This window comes from Dendrobates tinctorius, unplaced genomic scaffold, assembly GCF_039654945.1.
Source record: "Dendrobates tinctorius isolate UK_male_01 unplaced genomic scaffold, ASM3965494v1 ptg000224l, whole genome shotgun sequence".
NCBI lineage: Eukaryota > Metazoa > Chordata > Amphibia > Anura > Dendrobatidae > Dendrobates > Dendrobates tinctorius.
The window spans coordinates 10,239,436-10,260,452 of record NW_027361891.1 but is presented as its reverse complement, the minus strand read 5'-3'; the positions used below and the strand labels follow the sequence as shown (position 1 = coordinate 10,260,452).

The window sequence follows — 21,017 nt, the reverse complement described above, 5'->3', positions numbered from 1 at the left end:
ATGCCGTAACATGTTGATCCAGAGGAAGGCAAAAAAAAAAACCCATGTGGCAATATTAAGCTTCACATTGGGAAAAAAATTCCTTCCCGACTACACATACAGCAATCAGACTAGTTCCCTGGATCAACGCAATATCAACAAAACTAGTGTATATAACCTTAACATTATACTTTTCAAGAAAGGAATTGTCACCTCTTAAATTTTAGTAGTGAATCACTCATTACAACATCATACGGCTGAGAGTTCCATAGTCTCACTGCTCTCACAGTAAAGAATCCGCATCTGTGATTATGCTTATACCTTCTTTCCCCAGACGTTGAGGATGCCCCCTTGTCCCTGTCTTGGGTGTATGAGTAAAAAGATCATTAGAAAGGTCTTTGTACTGTCCCCTCATATATTTATACATTAAAATAAGATCACCCCTTAGCCTTCGCTTTTTGAAACTAAATAACCCCAAGTGTAATAACCTGTCTTGGTATTGCAGACTCTCCAGTCCTCTAATAACCTTGGTTGCTCTTCTCTGCATCCGCTCCAGTTCAGCTGTCTTTCTTATACACCGGAGACCAGAACTGTACACAGTATTTTAAGTGTGGTCGCACTAGTGACTTATATAGAGGTAAAATTATGTTCTCCTCATGAGCATCTATGCCTCTTTTAGCACATCCCATTATTTTATTTGCCTTTGTAGCAGCTGCCTGACACTGGCCACTAAATGTGAGTTTGTCCTCCACCCTGGTTTGTTTCATTGACAATAAAGCACATAATTATGCATCTTATTTGCTCTACCCAATTGCATGAACTTACATTTATCCCCATTAAAGCTCATTTACCATTTATCAGCCTAAGCTTCTAGTTTACATAAATCCTCCTGTAATATAAAATTGTCCTCCTCTGTATTGATTACCCTGCAGAGTTTAGTGTCATCTGCAAATATTGAAATCCTACTCTCTATGCCCCCTACAAGGTCATTAATAAATATGTTAAAAAGAAGCGGGGCCAATACTAACCCCTGTGGTACCCTACTGCTAACCGTGACTCAGTCCGAGTGTGCTTCATTAATAACCACCCTTTGTTTCCTATCCCTGAGCCAGCTCTTAACCCCACTTACACAAATTTTCCCTTATCCCTATTGTTCTCTGTAATGATAAGTAAAATATGACCTCGCTGGAACATTCCGGAATCTCCCATTGTTACACTACAGATTATACTTCTGCTTGTCACACGCTGCAGGTGTGACCCCCTTCTCTCCCCCCCCTTAGCCGCTGTGTCTCCCCTCTGCCTGTTTGGAACCCTACACCATACATTTCCTGTGCCAGCAGCTCTCTCTCTCCCCCTTCCCCTCCTCCCTGCACAGCCAGGAAAATGATTTATTTTGTTTCATGCCATGCGACTGGCTACAGGAATACGAGATATTAGAGGAGCCATAATGCGACGGTAGTCAGTGCTACAAATAAGAAACTGGCATATGGTAACATACTCCGAGCCGGCTTCACTATGGTAGTCCTGGCTAAGTTCTAGCACCAGTAGAAACTGAGAAATGGATTCCTTCTAAACAATGTGACATAACTACTGCATGTTTGGTTTTTAATTATTGTATTCGACAAACTAAAAAGAATGATACCATGTGGGTGTTTATATGAGGTACCCTCTATAGTCATTCTAAGTTTTGTAGTCAGAATTGTAACTTAGAGCAGAGGGGGGGACCGACCCCAGACGGCCCCTTTTATGATGTCACAAACCAAAACCTATAAGGCGCTCCCCCCCTGAAATTAGTCAGTTGAGCTGGAGGTTTCATGCCTAAAGGACCTCCAGATGCAGGGTGATGTGTGGCCCCGCCTCCTCCCCGCATGGCTAGCCTCAAGACCATTAAGCAACTGTAAGTGTTGATCTGTTAATCCCTTTTATTTTATATTTGCATTCTACATACCTAATGTCTCAACTTTGTAACCTCTTTTATCTGTGTAATCACTGCCCCCCCTTTTGGGGAATAAATTATAAAATTTATTAGTCTGCCTTCATGCTCTAAGAATGAACATATTGTACATGTGCCTTAAAGATAATTGCAACTAATTTGGGGGTTTGCTACGGACCCTCTTGATTAACTCATTAAGTGAATCGTAGCTGGTGGCAGCAAAATGTGATCTGGGCCCCGGGTACTGCTGGCTGTGACGGAAAGGGATTTTATAAGCTAGTTGGGTGACTGCGGCCAGAGCGATAATTCCCTCGCTGCAGCGTGCCGGGTGACCAGTACTGATTGAAGCAGCCGGCCGGCGATCAATTATCCCAGGTGTAGTTCCCTGACTGGCCTGAGGGTAGGGGGGGCGCCGGAGAGCTGCAAGTTCCAAAGTGAAACTGAAAAGCTTCGTGAAATATTATGGGCAGTGGTGGGACAACCAAAATAACCCCCTGCGATAAATTGTTAGGGCAAGACTAGCTTGCTGTTGTTTTAATCACATGGTGCCAGTGGTGAGGTAACAAAGATAAGCCCCCCTGCGCCTGACAGCCGTGTGTCGGCAGTGCGTCACATGCCTCCATCCGTGACATACCGGTGTCAGTGGTGGGATTGTGACATTCTCATTTTATGTATCAACCTTTTGTGTGGCACCGTATCAAAAGCTTTTGAAAAGTCAATGTACACCACGTCCACTGTTTCCTTGGTCCAGTCCAGAACTTACCTCCTCATAAAAGCTTATCAGATTAGTCTGACAGAAACGGCCCCTCATAAACCCATGTTGATATTGGGTCATAAGGTTATTCTTCAGATACTCCAGTATAGTATCTCAAAAACCTTCCAGGATTTTACCCACAGTAGAGGTTAAGCTAACTGGCCTATAATTTCCAAGTTCAGTTTTTGTCCCCTTTTTGAATATTGGCACCATATTTGCTATATGCCAGTCCTGTGGTACAGACCCTGTTATTATGGAATCTTTAAAGATTAAGAATAATGGTCTATGACTGTACTTAATTCCTGCAGTACTCGGGGGTGTATCCGATCCGAGCCCGGGGATTTGTCAACTTTAGTGATTTATAGACGCCACCAAACTTCCTGCTGGGTTAAGCAGGTGACATGTAATGGAGAATATTTTTTTTATCACTGATCATATTGTCTGCCATGAGATTTTCTTGTGTAAATACTGTTGAAAAAAAAAGTCATTTAGCATATTGGCTTTTTCCTCATCCACCATTTCACCCAGACTATTGTTAAGGGGACCAACACTATCATTTTTTAGTTTCTTACTATATATGTAGTTAAAGAAGATTTTGAGATTATTTTACTTTCTCTGGCAATGTCTCCCTGTCTGTTTTTGCTGTCTTGATTTGCTTTTTACAGAATTTAATTTTGATTTATTTAATGCCTCCTCACTACCTACTTGCTTTAATTCTCTAAATACTTTCTTTTTGTCACTTAGTGCGCCCCTTACAGATCTGTTTATCCATAGTGGTTTCCTCCTATTTCTAGCATGTTTATTCCCATACGGTATATATTGTGCACAGGTCCTATTCAGGATGCTAATAAACGTCTCACATTTTCTTTGTGTATTTTTCGTCTCAGGATATCGTCCCAGTTATTTGCACCAAGATCATCTCTCATCCGTTGGAAATTTGCCTTTCTGAAGTTTAGTGTCCTAGTTATCCCTCTACTACACATCTTATTAAAGGATACATGAAAACTTATTATTTTGTGATCACTATTACCCAAGTGAGCCCCAACCCTTATATTCGATATGCGGTCTGGCCTGTTATTATTAGGTGTAGCAGTGCCCCCCTCTTGTTGGGTCCTGAACCAGTTGTGAAAGGTAATTATCTCTCATAGTTGTCAAAAACCTATTACCTTTGCTGGAACTGCAGGTTTCTGCTCCCCAATGTATTTCAGGGTAGTCATCTTTGAGGACCTTCCACCTACCTCTAACTTTGTCATTTGTACCAATGTGCACCATGACGCTGGGTCCTCACCAGCCCCTCCCAGTAATTATCAACCCGATCAGCGATGTGTTGGAGTTGAGCTCCAGGTAGGCAGCACATCGTTCGATGATCCCTGTCTTTGTGACAGATTGCCCTATCTGTTCCCCTAATAATTGAGTCCCCCACTACCAGCACCTGTCTGGCCTGCCCTATTTCCCCCCCTTACTGGAGCAGACACTCCTCCGGCTTTCAGAGGACATGCCTTGCTGAAGAGGTGATACCCCTGTACCGACACTTATCTCATCCGCCAACTTAACAAACGTATTGGGGTGTGCCAGATCAGGACTAGCCTCCCTGGCGCTCTTCCCTCAACCCCACCTTCTAACTGTTAAATAGCTAGCTGCTTCACGGCCTGCAGCTCCATCCAAGCATCCCCCTCATCTATCCCATTGAGCGCCTGCTCAGTGACGGCGCTCTATGCTTGCATTCCACGGGTCGCGAACCGGAACACTATCACAGATGGGCGAGACCTACAGCGCATGCGCCACATCTTTTTAAAGTCACACAGTTTTCCCATATTAGTAGCCAGCACATGAAGTTTACACTGATTCTGACTGGCTCAATATGTAATATGATTACTCCTACCCCAACACACGCCTCCTGATGAAATTGCCACGAAACGTGCACTGGGGCGGCAGGGATCACTAAACTAATGTACCAGTAAATTTATCTTCTTACTCTACTTCCCTTAAAGTGCCAGTACAGATTAATTTCAGGAGTAGCTTATTCAGTACCCTGTAATTGTTAATCCTGTGTTCTTTGATCCCTGCACCATTGCTAGACAGCTGCTGTGTTTTTAAATTGTGATATTGAATATATTTAATTCAAATGTAAAATAAAGAAATGTTATAAGGCTAATATACTTGTTGGCTGTTTTACCCTCTTTTTTAGTACAATAATATAATGAGTTGGCCCAGTTTTTGATTTAACATGGGTATTCGGTGAATCACATAACAAATATTAGTCTTACATTTTTTATCGCTATGTTAGGGATAATAATGTTAATACAATTATTTATATTGCACCATAAGTCAACCTTTCATGAAAATAAGATTTGTGATTCCTATTTAAACGACAGAGGGGATAACCGATATTTGGAGCCCTATTGTGATATGGCACTACCATTATCAACCAAGCTGTTTAAAGGGGTAAGAAATACAAACTTACTAATATGCTTGAAATGGTCACTGTGCTTTCAGTCAACTTGATCTCACTCAATGAAGTGCTAAACAGAAAATATTTAAAGTGAATTGCAGGCTATGTAGTCCTAATCTGAAAAATTACTCAACTACATTAATGTGTATAAGGGCCTTCCGACTTTCCCAAAAGGTGTCAGTGAGCGAAGCATTCACCATGTCGGATTTTCAGTGGACAATTGTTTTGTTCTCCAGAAGATAAGCCACAGCCAGCTCTCTCATAGCAGATATAATAGCACTCGGCCAATCCAAGCATTTAGGTACTGTCACACTTAGCGATGTACCAGCGATCCCGACCAGCGATATGACGCGGTCAGGATCGCTGGTACATCGCTAAGTAGTCGCTAGTGAGCTGCCACATAGGCAGATCTCACTAGCGACATCGCTGGGGACGGGGATCGCTACTTACCTGTCACACCAGGCGATCCTGCGTCCTCCCGCCCGGCTCCACGCGTCGCTCGTCTTCACAGCAGGAAGCGCCACAGGAAGCTGACGACGAGAAACAGTCCTGAACGTTCTCGCGCGATCAGCGATAACCAGCGGGGGAGCCGGTCGGAGGTAAGTATCAGACACAGCGATATCGCTAGCAATATCGCTATAACGTCACTAGTTATAGCGATATTGCTAGTGATATCTCTTAGTGTGACATGCCCTTTTCTGTTTATGGGGGACTCAGTAGAGATCGATCGTTTTTCTCACAGCGCCGCACGTCTGTCTCCGCGGGTCACCCGCAGGTGTTTGTGCATGCACAGTGAGAATGTCATTTCAAGATATCCCATCCACTATGCTGTAACATCTGGACACTGTGGGTTGGATGCTGCACAAGTACACAGCATCCAACCTGCAGCATTTACTGATCATGTGCACATACCTCGATACTGTCAGAATGCTAAAACAGAAGAATCCACTCAATCAAAAAGAGTAGATGGCAATGTACAGGACATGAGAACATGGACATATTATATAGACTACGATATGTAACAAAAGTGGTTTTAACTGGGCAATAAATTCATGCTTTTTGAGAGACAATGTGAAAAGAAAGGTACTGTTTAATAATGATAGCTGCTTTGATGGCCTGATTCCAGCAATGTTTTTTTTCCTCCATTCCTAGGTTGCCTCCAACATAGAAAGCAAACTTTTCCCTTATCTTTGTCCACTTGTCACTGGTGATGTGCTTCAAGAGAGCTGACTGTGTGGCATGGGCCATTATCTAAGCCAGCTCCCTTCTTCATAAAAGGCTAATACGTAGACAAAGGGAATTGCTTACCTAGTGAACTTAGAGAGACTCCTTTAAGAACATACCTGATAGGTAGCATGGATCTGGAATGGACTGGTGCTGAAATTGGGAAATCACGGCAGCTACCATAGAGAAGGTATATTAGTAAGTAGTTTGCATTACTAACATACTTAACTTTTTTTTTCCTCTGCCAAGACGTCTTAAAAAAGATAGAAGTCTGTGTTCTAGATTTACATGAAAAATAAGACTTGGGAACAAATTCAAAGTTAAAAAGAGGTTGGTCACTTCCTTTTCACAAATGTGTTGGGGACATGATTATGTGGCACTTACTGATCGGTATTATAGGTTCTCCTATATGACGTAGCTATTGGTTATTTGGCCAGTATTACGCATTCAGTACTTGGTCAGAATTTTACATCAGTATCTGTAAGCCAAAACCAGGAGTGGAACAGTCAGAGGAAAAGTATAATAGAAACACATCACCGCTTCAGTATTTATCACTCACTTTTGATTTTGGCTTAGATACTGATGTAAAATACTGACCAAATACTGAACGTGTGAACGGGGCCTTCTCTGCAGACTGCCCATCTCTCCTGTTCTCATAATGACCCCATATCAAGAAGTATGCCACAAGACCTGGCCACCAGCTTCCTACAGCTGGAGAACATTGCACAAAAAAAGCAAGTGGAGAACGCTGAAAGACAGTTCTGGTCATAAGTTCCTACAGCCTGTGAGGAAGGTGGCACTGATAAGGTGCCTTGTCACACAGGAGGAGAACCTGTGACACCTGCATAATAGTAAGGATCACAACCTCATGACTCAACATGTCTGTTAAAATGAAGATAAAGAAAACTTAAGTATCTAGTGTAGTATAATGACAAAAGTGTCTTTCCGACTGTAGAAACTTGAAATTACAGTATTGCTGGCTTGTATTAAAACACTTAACATGGTTTTATCACAGAGTGCAAAAGATGCAATGAATATTAAAAGCAAAGATAGTATAAAAGCTGAACATTGTCTTTAATATAGTGGTGGAGTCTCAAGTAGAAAAAGGCAAACAGCAAGGTACAAAGTATTGCAGTGCTCTTCAAACACTCAACATTATACATCTCATATTTTTAACTCTTTGCATTGATCAAACAGATGAGGGCATCTTTTCAATGGTAACATTTGGTGCCTCAATATGAAATCTGCCTGTGGAGATAACAGCCTAGAACATACATGACATGCGTCAGCAGCTCCCCTTCTTACAGTACCTGAGAGATCATTTCAAGCTTCTCCATTATTTTACCACTTATTATACATCCCACTGTATAAAGTGTTACTGCTGTGCATATATATAGCTTATCACAGAGTAGTTCTTTTAACCCTGACATCCCCACAATCATGATGTACAGTAAGGACTAAAACTGTTAATGTATTGCTAGTACTGGAAAGCTTAAACAGAACAATTGCCGTTAACCTTACAGTGGAAATGTAGGAGGACGTTCCAATCCTAATATATAAATTGGTGTGACATCTACAATTCAGGTCATCTACTGCTCTATACCGGTGTGCCAAGTGGAGAGCTTGTATGGCTACTCAGAGGCCGAGTTGACAGACGGGTGGTCTTTATTACTTACATTCAATTCCTCAGTGCTGGTGACCTCTCTTTACAAATACCCTGGAAGTAGAGCTGATCTAGGTTTTAGAGGGAATCCACCTCATCATCTCATGATTGCACAAATGACTTCACAATCTCAAATCAAAGTCAACACTGCAGTGAGGAGAGCTTTTCTACTTTATTACAAAGAGAAGAAGCCTTTATGTGGTCAGAAAATACAAGATTGATCTTTTTTTTTTTCCTATGAAACGCTGCTGTTCAAACAGCCAGAGTGAATTGTCTCAGTTCACTTCTTTAAGTCCCATCACGTTCACTTGGGTATGGATGTCCTTGGCTGCTGAAAATCTGGCCCTTTAGTGCACAGGGCGACAATGGAGTCCCCTGACCAGCAGTTCCAGAATGTCCCATTTTCATATATTGCATCCATGCACACCTCCTAAAAATGAGGTACAGCAGGGCAAACATTTCCAAAATAGGTGTCATATATATAATATATACACATTCGTACATACATACCTTTATTCATGTGATGTCCAAAAATTTAAAAAAAATGTACACATTTATTACAAAATCGTAACAAAGACTGGACAGTGTTTTGCTCATTCTGGAAAGATGAAGCTCAGTAATACACAACTCTGGAAACTGTCCAAAGGTTGCGGCAATCTCTTTCTCCTTAAGAGTGAATTACTGGTTTTGTCTGCCCATTCCCTGCCACAGGGGCCTGCAGATCCTTGCACTGCAAGGAGACACATGCTCCTCTGGCCGTGAAGGGGCTGAACATGGCATAAAATTGCCTTTCAGAAACAAGAGGGGAAGTAAAATGAAGGAAGCTGACCTTGCCCATCTTTCCAAATGAAATACGAGAAGGATCTTCACATAAAAATGCACAAACATGTGTTTCTTTTATTACCAAATAGTGCTACAATGAACAATGCAAACTTTGCTGTCTAACTTTGTTTCTGTCTCTCTCTCGCTCACTCTTTTTTGTACATTTTGGAATCCGAGTGGTAAACTGTCAGTATTCTGTTCTTACGTGTGTTTGTGTACAGACCTAGGTCTGTCTGCTGGCATAAAATGATAACAAAACAAAAGAGGAAAAAAAAAATTATCAGACCCTGCTCAAACTAAAGAAACAAATGACAATTCTAGTTGTTGGGCAGCACATAATTAGTAAGGCAGGACCTCAAGTGATGATCCCTTTGCATGAGACAATTGCCAGATCCTCAAGGAATTAAAACCAGGATGCCTGAGCCACATCAGTTCTGCAGTTATGTTGAGTATTGTGCTGAGACAGCCATACCCCATGAACAGGGAAGTCTTTAGAAGGCTTGCTGAGCAGGATTGTAATTGAACGTGGATGGCAGATGAGGCCGTTCTTCTAGCTTGTCATATTCCAAATGGAACTCCTGCCAGAAAAGAAAATCAGAGAATCAAATTGCAGGATTTAGGAAGGGCAGATGGATAACGAGTAGAGGTGTCCCATGCTGTGGCCCCCTACTATTACACACGCCTCACTTCTGCATCACACGGGTGGTCTACTGACCTAAATAAGCACCTTTTAAAGTTTCACACAGCGACAAGAGGCGAGGTGTCCTATGTGTTTAGCACATTGTTAGATCATCAAACATTACTTACAAATATGTTTTGCCCCCTGTGCTGCACTTTAATTGGACATTGCGAAATTGAACGCTTCAAGAAAATTAAATTAGTCTGTAAACTATTCGATACCCACGGTTATAGGAAAACAACCAAAGAGGATGGGCACTACCAATAAACGGAAAACGTGCGTGCTGCTAGTGTGTAACTGAACCAATATGCATGCACAAGAAGAAAAGGGATTGGAGGATGGCTGAAGTGGTACAGATATTTAACCCCTTTACCACCAAGGGTGGTTTGCACGTTCATGACCAGGCCAATTTTTACAATTCTGACCACTGTCCCTTTATGAGGTAATAACTCTGGAACGCTTCCATGGATCTCGGTGATTCTGACATTGTTTTCTCGTGACATATTGTACTTCATGTTAGTGGTAAAATTTCATTGATATGACTTGCGTTTATTTGTGAAAAAAATGGAAATTTGGCAAAATTTTTGCAATTTTCCAACTTTGAATTTTTATGCCCTTAAATCACAGAGATATGGGACACAAAATAACACTTAATAAGTAACATTTCCCACGTTTACTTTACATCAGCACAATTTTGGAACCCAAATTTTTTTTTGTTAGGAAGTTATAAGGGTTAAAAGTTAACCAGCGATTTCTCATTTTTACAACACCATTTTTTGGGTGGGACCACATCACATTTGAAGTCACTTTGAGGGGTCTATATGATCGAAAATATCCAAAAGTGACACCATTCTAAAAACTGCACCCTTCAAGGTGCTCAAAACCACATTCAAGAAGTTTATTAACCCTTCAGGTGATTCACAGAATTTTTTTGAATGTTTTAAAGAAAAAAAACAAACATTTCAACTTTTTTTTCACAAAAAAATAATTTCAAATCCAATTTTTTTTCATTTTCCCAAGGGTAACAGGAGAAATTGGACGCCAAAAGTTATTGTGCAATTTGTCCTGAGTACGCCGATACCTGATATGTGGCGGTAAACCACTGTTTTGGCGCATGGCAGAGCTCAGAAGAGGAGCGCAGTTTGACTTTTTCAACGCAGAATTGGCTGGAATTGAGATCAGAGGCCATGTCGCATTTGGAGAGCCTCTGATGTGCCTAAACAGTGGAAACCACCCAATTCTAACTCCAACCCTAACCCCAATCCCAACCTTAACCCTAGCCCTAACCCTAATGAAAAAATGGAAATAAATACATTTTTTTAAATTTTATTATTTTTCCCTACCTAAGGGGTGATAAAGGGGGGTTTGATTTACTTTCTATGGCGGGTTTTTATGTTCGGCAGCTGTCACACGCTAAGAGACGCTTTTTATTGCAAAATAGTTTTTGCATCACCATATTTTGAGAGCTATAATTTTTCCATATTTTGACCCACAGAGTCATGGAGGTCTTATTTTTTGCGGGTCGAGTTGACGTTTTTATTGGTACCATTTTCGGGCACATGACTTTTTTGATCGCTTTTTATTACGATTTTTGGGAGGCAGAATGAATTTTTACACTTTTTTTTTTTAACTTTTTTTCCCATTGTCCCAGGTTGGGACATTACTATGCAAAGTCAGATCTCTGATCTGACACTTTGCACTACACTCCATTTTGGGACCGGGGGCCCGCAGGGAGGAGGCCCTCGGAACAACTCGATCACATCGCGTTGTTCTGAGGGTCTCAGGGAAGCTTGCTTCCCTATGCCACTGGAACACTGCGATCATGTTTGATCGTGCTCCCCCCGTGAGCGACACTGATGACGTACTATACCGTCCATGGGCATTAAGGCCCAGGGCACATGGACGGTATAGTACGTCAAATATCAGGAAGGGGTTAAGAAAAGTAAGAAGGTGGATCCAGGCAACTATCATCCGGTAAGCCTGACATCAGTAGAGTACGTTTTTGAGGGCATTATAAGAGATGACCTGCAGAAATATATTGCACAGAATAAAATAATAATACAACTGACAATCCAACATGGATTCATGAAGAATAAGTAGTGTCTAACCAACTTGTTGGGTTTCTATGAGGAGTTAAGTGCAAATCTGGACGTTGGTAATGCAGCTGATGTGATTTATCTGGACTTTGCAAAGGTATTTGATACTGTACCACATAACAGCCTTATACTGAAGCTACAGAGGCCGGGACTAGGGGAAACTATATGCAGGTGGGTAAGGAATTGGCTAAATTACAGGAAACAAAGTCGTCATAAATGGGATATAGTCAGCAGTGGGGATTGCAGGGATCTGTACTGGGAGCAGTGGGGACTGCAGGGATCTGTACTGGGAGCAGTGGGGACTGCAGGGATCTGTACTGGGAGCAGTGGGGACCGATTCTTTTTAACCTCTTTATTAGTGACCTTGTGGATGGGACTGAGAGTAAAGTGTCAGTCTTTGCTGATGACACCAAACTATGTAGGATATTAAAATCTGATCTTGACATTACAATACTGCATAAATAATAGAAAAATGTAGAGTAATGCACCTAGGATGGAGTAATTCTATTGCAGCATATATATTAAATGGGAGTATACAGTCATGGCCAAAAGTTTTGAGAATGACACAAATATTAATTTTTTACAAAGTCTACTGCTTCATTTTTTCTAATGGCAATTTGCATATACTCCAGAATGTTATAAAGAGAGATCAGCTTAACAGCAATTACTTGCAAAGTCAATATTTGCCTAGAAAATGAACTTTATCCCCCAAAACACATTTCAACATCATTGCAGCCCTGCCTTAAAAGGACCAGCTAACATCGTTTCAGTGATTGCTCCATTAACACAGGTGTGGGTGTTGATGAGGACAGGGCTGGAGCTCAATCTGTCATGATTAAGTAAGAATGACACCACTGGACACTTTAAAAGGAGGCTGGTGCTTGGCATCATTGTTTCTCTTCTGTTAACCATGGTTATCTCTAAAGAAACACGTGCAGTCATCATTGCACTGCACAAAAATGGCCTAACAGGGAAGAGTATCGCAGCTAGAAAGATTGCACCTCAGTCAACAATCTATCGCATCATCAAGAACTTCAAGGAGAGAGGTTCCCTTATTGCCAAAAAGGCTCCAGGGCGCCCAAGAAAGACCAGCAAGCGCCAGGACCGTCTCTTAAAAGTGTTTCAGCTGCGGGATCGGGCTACCAGCAGTGCAGAGCTTGCTCAGGAATGGCAGCAGGCAGGTGTGAGTGCATCTGCACGCACTGTGAGGCGGAGACTCTTGGAGCAAGGCCTGGTCTCAAGGAGGGCAGCAAAGAAGCCACTTCTCTCCAGAAAAAACATCATGGACAGACTGATATTCTGCAAGAGGTACAGGGAGTGGACTGCTGAGGACTGGGGTAAAGTCATTTTCTCTGATGAATCCCCTTTTCGATTGTTTGGGACATCTGGAAAACGGCTTATTCGGAGAAGACCAGGTGAGCGCTACCACCAGTCTTGTCTCATGCCAACTGTCAAGCATCCTGAAACCATTCATGTGTGGGGTGGCTTCTCAGCCAAGGGAATGGGCTCTCTCTCAGTCTTGCCTAAAAACACAGCCATGAATAAAGAATGGTACCAGAATGTCCTCCAAGAGCAACTTCTCCCAACCATCCAAGAGCAGTTTGGCGATCAACAATGCCTTTTTCAACATGATGGAGCACCTTGCCATAAAGCAAAGGTGATAACTAAATTGCTCAGGGAACAAAACATATAGATTTTGGGACCATGGCCTGGAAACTCCCCAGATCTTAATCCCATTGAGAACTTGTGGTCAATCATCAAGAGACGGGTGGACAAACAAAAACCTTCAAATTCAGACAAAATAAAAGCATTGATTTTGCAAGAATGGACTGCTATCAGTCAGAGTTTGATAAAGAAGTTGATTGAGAGCATGCCAGGGAGAATTGCTGAGGTCCTGAAGAAGAAGGGTCAACACTGCAAATATTGACTTGCTGCATTAACTCATTCTGTCAATATAACCTTTTGTTACTCATAATATGATTGCAATTATATTTCTGTATGTGATAAAATCATCTGACAAACACACATAAAAACCAGAGGGCAGCAGATCATGTGAAAATATAATATTTGTGCCATTCTCAAAACTTTTGGCCATGACTGTACTCGGGACTACAGAACAGAAGGACTTGGCTATTCTGGTTACAAGTAAGCTGAGCAGCGGTACTTAATGTCAAGCAGCAGCTGCAAAATCAGACAAAATTTTAGGATGTATATAAAAAAAAAAAAAGAAAATCCTGTGACCAAAGCATTGTTACCGCTTTATAAATCACTGGTGAAGCCACATCTAGAATATGCAATCCAGTTTTGGGAGCCACATTTTAAAAAGGATATTCAGAATAGTCAATTCAAAGGCAGGCTTCTAGATTATTATTGTGGTCACTACAAAGAACTGGCACATGACATTCCTTCCAAAGAATAAGCTAAGGACCAAGGGGCATTCATTTAGGGTGTAAGAAAGGAGATTCCGGCACCTATATAGGAAAGAGTTCTTTACAGCTAGAGCAGTCAGACTGTGGAATAACCTACCACAAGAGGTAGAAATGGCAGACACTAACAACTTTTAAAAAATGGCTGGACAATTCCCTCAGTACAAATAATATTGTGGGTAATAGGTTTAACTTGATGGACCTTGTGCTTTTTTCAATGTAACTACTTAGTGCACTGACATAGCAAAAGTGTAACAAGCCATTACTATACAAGAAGAGGGGGGGGAGGCAAAATTCAGACATTTCGAAAATGATAGCAACTAAGGTATTATATGGCTTTATGTTCTCTTAAGAAAACCATACTGTATGACAAAATTGCATCAACTGCACCAATTACGTTCTCCATGGGGTGGGTGGGGACAAAAACTTATCAGTTAATGATGATTTCACAGCTTATTTGACACCTTTTGAATGAAGATGATGACACTTCTACGCCTTGGACTATATACTTAAAAACTATTTTCTAATTTAGAAGAATATAGTGATAGGGATAATAAAAGTCTTATCATAACAGGAAGAAATGGCACCGGCCTGGCTTTAGCTGCCATATGATGCATCAAGTAGAGCACACAATATTAAAACACAGGATGAAATCTGGGAATCAAGATGGGGATTGAATAAAATCAAAGAAGAAGCTGAACTGCATGGAAGTCAATCAATAGTCAGGAAGTTTGCCGTCCGATATGGGAATTACATTGGGGGAAAATAAGTATTTGATACACTGCCGATTTTGAACGTTTTCCCACCTATAAATATAGAGGTCTGTAATTTTTATCGTAGCTACAATTCAACTTTAACCTCTTCACGACTGCCCACAGTAGATAAACGTTGGCGCTTGCTGGGCTTTGTGCAGCGCCGACGTTTATCTACTGTCGGCGGTTTTGTGCCCCCCGGGACCCCCACATACCTTCCAACGCGGGGATCCCGATGCGCAATGCATGCTGGGACCCCCGACGTCATCGAGACCTGATTGGTTCAGGTCCCGATGACGTCAGCGTCACAGCAGCCAATGGGAGCGATCGCTGGGAAAGCTGCTTGTTTCCCGGCGATCTCCCTCATTGTAACGCGGCTTCTCCCTCTGATCTAACACTGACAGCTGATCAGAGGTGAAGCAGCGTTATTGTGTGACTAGATCGCTGCCTGGCACAGCTGATCGCTGCCTGGCACAGCTGTGCCAGGCAGCGATCTTGTCACACAGTAACGCTGCTTCACCTCTGATCATCTGTCATTGTGAGATCAGAGGAGAAGTCGCGTTATTATGTGCCAGGCAGCGATCTTGTCACATAGTAACGCTGCTTCTCCTCTGATCTCACACTGACAGATGATCAGAGGTGAAGTGGCGTTACTATGAGTCAGATCGCAGGGCAGCGATCTTGTGACAAAAATAAAAAAAAGTAAAAAAGTAAAAAAAAAAAGTAAAAAAAAAAAAATGCAGGGGCTAGGGCTAGGGTTAGGGCTAGGGTTAGGGCTGGGATTAAGGTTATGGGTGTGTTGGTGTTAGGTTTGTGGTTAGGGTTATGGTTAGGGCTGAGATTAGGGTTAGGGGTGTGTTGGGGTTAGGGTTAGAATTAGAATTGGGGGTTTCCACTGTTTAGGTACATCAGGGGCTCTGTAAATGCAATATGACGCCCGCAGACCATTCCATCAAAGTCTGCATTTCAGAACGTCACTACTTCCCTTCCGAGCCCCACCGTGTGCCCAAACAGTAGTTTTCTCCCACATATGGGGTACCAGCGTACTCAGGACAAATTGGACAACAACTCTTAGGGTCCAATTTCTCCCGTTACCCTTGTGAAAATAAAAATTGGGGGCTAAAAGATCATTTTTGTGGAAAAAAAAATGATTTTTTTATTTTCACGCCTCTACATTATAAACTTTACTGAAACACTTGGGGGTTCAAAGTGCTCACCACACATCTAGATAAGTTCCTTGGGGGGTCTAGTTTCCAAAATGGGGTCACTTGTGTGGGGTTTCCACTGTTTAGGTACATCAGGGGCTCTGCAAACGCGACATGACACCCACAGACCATTCCATCAAAGTCTGCATTTCAGAACGTCACTACTTCCCTTCCGAGCCCCACCGTGTGCACAAACAGTAGTTTTCTCCAACATATGGCATACCAGCGTACTCAGGACAAATTGGACAACAACTCTTAGGGTCCAATTTCTCCTGTTACCCTTGTGAAAATAAAAATTGGGGGCTAAAAGATCATTTTTGTGGAAAAAAAAATGATTTTTTTATTTTCACGCCTCTACATTATAAACTTTACTGAAACACTTGGGGGTTCAAAGTGCTCACCACACATCTAGATAAGTCCCTGGGGGGATCTAATTTCCAAAATGGGGTCACTTGTGGGGGGTTTCCACTGTTTAGGTACATCAGGGGCTCTCCAAATGCGACATGGCATCCGATCTCAATTCCAGCCAATTCTGCATTGAAAAAGTCAAACGGCACTCCTTCCGTTCTGAGCTCTGCCGTGTGCTCAAACAGTGGTTTAGCCCCACATACGGGGTATTGGCGTATTCGGGAGAAATTGCACAAAAAATTTAGTGGTTCATTTTCTCTTTTTACACTTGTGAAAATAAAAAAAAATGGTTTTGAAGTAAAATGTTTGTGAAAAAAAGTTAAATGTTTATTTTTTCCTTCCATATTCCATTCATTCATGTGAAGCACCTGAAGGGTTAATAAACTTCTTGAATGTGGTTTTGAGTACATTGAGAGGTGCAGTTTTTAGAATGGTGTCAATTTTGGGTATTTTCTGTCATATTGACCCCCAAACTCACTTCAAATGTGAGGTGGTCCCTAAAAAAAATGGTGTTGCAAATTTTGTTGTAAAAATGAGAAATCGCTGGTCAACTTTTAACCCTTATAACTTCCTAAAAAAAAAAAATTAAGTTTCCAAAATTGTGCAGATGTAAAGTAGACATGTGGGAAATGTTATTTATTAACAATTTTGTGCGATATCACTCTCTGATTTAAGGGCATAAAAATTAAAAGTTTGAAAATTGCAAAATTTTCTAAATTTTTGCCAAATTTTGATTTTTTTAACAAATAAGTGCAGATCATATCTAAAAATTTTTACCACCATCATGAAGTACAATATGTCATGAGAAAACAATGTCAGAATCAGTAGGATCCGTTGAAGCGTTCTAGAGTTATTACCTCATAAAGTGACACTGGTCAGAATTGAAAAAATTGGCCCGGTCACGAAGGCAAAAACAGGCTCGGGTGCGAAGGGGTTAAGAGACAAGAGTATAAAAAAAAATTCCAGAAAAACACAATGTATAATTTTTCTATAATTCGCATTTTATTGCATGAAATAAGTATTTGATACAATAGAAAAACAGAATTTAACATTTGGTACAGAGACCTTTGTTTGCTATTACAGTGGTCAGACGTTTCCTGAAGTTTTTCAACAAGTTTGCAAACACTGCAGCAGGGATTTTGGTCCACTCTTCCATACAGATCTTCTCCAGATCTTTCAGGTTTCGGGGTTGTCGCTGGGCAACATTTGAATTTCTAGCTCAAATGGCTAGACCACTCCAGGATCTTGAAATGCTTCTTACGGAGCCATTCCTAGTTGTCCTGACTGTGTTTCGGGCTATTGTCATGCTGGAAGACCCAGCTACGACCCATCTTCAATGCTCTTATTGAGGGAAGGAAGTTGTTGGCCAAAATCTCACGATATATGACCCCATCCATCCTCCCTTCAATATGATGGAGTCGTCCTGCACTACTTGCAGAAAAGCACCCCCAAAGTATGAGGTTTGCCCCACCATTCTACATGGTTGGGATGGTGTTTTTTGGGTTACACTCTTCCTTTTTCCTCCAAACACAGTTAGTGGAGTTGACATAAAAAAAATTCTATTTTGGTCTCAGTTGACCATATGACTGTCTCCCATGCCTCCTCTGGATCATCCAGATGATCATTGGCGAACTTCAAACGGGCCTGGACATGTGCTCGCGGGGACCTTGCATGCCCTGCAGAATTTTAATCCATGATGGCATAGTGCGTTACCAACGGTAATGTTTGAGACTGTGGTCCCAGCTCTCTTCAGGTCATAGACCAGGTCCTCCAGTGTAGTTCTGGGCTGATTCCTGACCTTTCTCAGAATCATCCTTACCACACGAGGCGAGATCTTGCATGGGACCCCAGAACAAGGAAGAGTGAGTCTTCTTGTGTTTCTTCTATTTTCTAACAACTGCACCAACAGTTGTTGCCTTCTCACCAAGCTGCTTGCCTATTGTCCTGTAGCCCATCACAACCTTGTGCAGGTCTACGATTTTGTCCTCAGTGTCCTTAGACAGCCCTTTGGTTTTGGCCATGGTGGAGAAGTTGAAGTGTGATTGATTGAGTGTGTGCACAGGTGTCTTCTATACAGGTAACAAGTTCAAACAGGTGCAATTAATACAGGTAATGAGTGCAGAGTAGGAGGGCTTCTTAAAGAAAAACTAACAGCACTGTGAAAGCCAGAATGCTTGCAAGTAGGTAGGTGATCAAATACTTATTTCATGCAAGAAATTGCAATTTCATTATGTAAAAATTTTACAATGTGATTTTCTTGATTTTTTTAAAGATTCTGTCTCTCACAGTTGAAGTGTACCAACGAAAAAAATTACAGACTTCTCCCTTCTTTGTAGGTGGGAAAATTTGCAAAATCGTCAGTGTATCAAATACTTATTTTCCCCACTGTATGTGATGCATTAAATTCTTGTGAAATCCAAAAACGAACAAATGTGACATCTATTCACAAACTGAGGTCACTCTACCTACCGCAATTTTTATCTCTGCATGCCTTGCTGTCTGTTCCTGAAAAAAATACATCACCTACTTCTCCCATTGGAGTGTAGAGTTCCAGAATACTGATATAGGCAAGACAGATTTTATACAGGCATCTGTGAACCAGCAGTGCCCAGTGAATACATCTAAGGCTATGTACATACGCATGATCCCAGCAAAGAGCAAACAGATGAACGGCATACTAGGGCACACAAATCACCACATTACCAGACGGAGCTATTTATCGGAAGTATTGCGGCATATAATTCAGTCAAAAGATGGAGGTGCTTGCATGAAAAAACATGAATATTTCAATGTAAAGCAAAAAAAAAAAAAAAGGAAGAAATATGCAGCACTCACCGATGTAGTTGAAAAACTGAGTCTTTATTTCACATAATTTCCATCAAATGTGTGGACATGCAGGACGCAGAGGAATGCTAGGGGAGGGAGGTGCCGGACGACGGCCGTTTCGCGATTACTCGCTTCTACGGGTCCAGGTGAGGGGATTAGCTAAAGGTCATTCCCTTTATGGGACCACAGACCTTATTAATTAACATACATAACAAGTTGTGAGACAAACATTTACAAAAAAATATATAGTTATACAATATACAGAGTGCAAGATACTAGTAAAGAATAAATCTTTCCATATCGATTTACAAGATAATCTATATTTTTACAATATCATAGGAAGATTATAATCTAAATAACTTTACATACAATTTTTTATATAACATTTTTTATAAAAATACTGATAGATCGATCCGGTCATTTAGTCCCAAAGGACCTTGTGCGTTCGCTTTCAGGATCCATTTTGCTTCTTGTTGCAATAAAGCTTTGTCATGATTGCCTCCTTGAGGTGGAAAATTGACCTTTTCAATCCCTGCAAAACTCAAAATTTCTGGGTTAGCTTTATGCACATCTTGAATATTCTTAATTAATCGCAGTGAGCCCTTTCCTGATGTAATAGATCTATAGTGTTCACCAAAACGTATCGTAAGTGGTCTTATAGTTTTTCCAATATAAAAATAACCACATGGACAAAAAATAATATAAACCACAAATTTAGTTTGACAAGAAATATAGTTTTGTACCTTATGTTCAATAGAGCCAAAATGTATAGAATTCCCTGTCAGATGAAGATGACAGTATTTGCAGTGACCACATTTATAATTTCCTTTTATTGATAAATCTCGTAGCCAATTTTTTTTGAGGGGGACGAAGTCTATGATGTACTAATAAATCACCTATATTATGTGCCCTTTTGTATGCAAATTGAGGAACTAATTTACCATCTGTGTGTAAGGGCAAAGCGCCAATTATCCAGTGAACATACTGAAGTTCTATCTAAAGGCTTAAATTTTTGTATTCCAGAAAAATTTGATTATGTCGATTTTAGGATTGAATTGTTTAAAAGTATAAGAAAGCTACATCTTAACAAATCTTTTTCCAGTGTTTCAGCTGCAGTTTCTGTTCCTATACATGAAGGTGAGAACCATCCAACTATTGGTCCTTTAGGCTTTATGCTAAATTCAGATATCTGTCCCAGACAATTTTTAAGTGATGTTGAAATGTTAATGAGTATAACTGAACCAGATTTCTCCCTGGAATCAGTTAATTCCAACGAAGAAATACCAATACCTTTTAAAGGAGGAATAAAATCAAATTTCATGCCTCCTATATCTCCTGGGAACAGTATCGATCTTTTCCATGATATGGTCATCAAGGATGTAGAAGCTTTACTCTATCCCATGTCAGAAAAAAATTTGAAAGCATCTGAGATGAAAGCTTTGCAAGAACTGAAGGGATGGAGTGATACTGTTTTCAGGAGATCTGATAAAGGAGGGAATTTGGTTCTTTTGGATAAGACATACTATATACAAGATGCCCTCAATCACTTGAATGATAGTAATACCTACTGTATGCTAATTGACAACCCTTTGCATAAATATAAGGACAAATTAAGATCTCTTTTAAGAAAGTATGTTCAATTGGGGATATTATCAAAAAAGAGAGCAGAAAAACTCTTTCCAGAATACCCAGAAATTCCCTATTGGTATAGTGTGCCAAAAGTGCACAAGTCTTTAAAAGAGCCTCCGGGTCGCCCTATAATTTCAGGGAAAAACTCTTTGACTGAACCACTTTCACA

General features: G+C 41.0%; 1 protein-coding gene across 1 annotated transcript in view; it reads right to left on the bottom strand.

Moving 5' to 3' along the window:
* Window positions 1–8,158: 8,158 nt before the first annotated feature.
* The window catches only part of CNOT2 (CCR4-NOT transcription complex subunit 2), a 131,619-nt gene continuing 118,760 nt past the window's right edge, over window positions 8,159–21,017 (bottom strand). Inside the window, exon 15 of the mRNA XM_073555522.1 lies at window positions 8,159–9,405. Within this exon, the coding sequence (XP_073411623.1) occupies window positions 9,319–9,405 (87 nt within the window). The 3' untranslated portion in view covers window positions 8,159–9,318. The remainder of the gene's footprint in view (window positions 9,406–21,017) is intronic.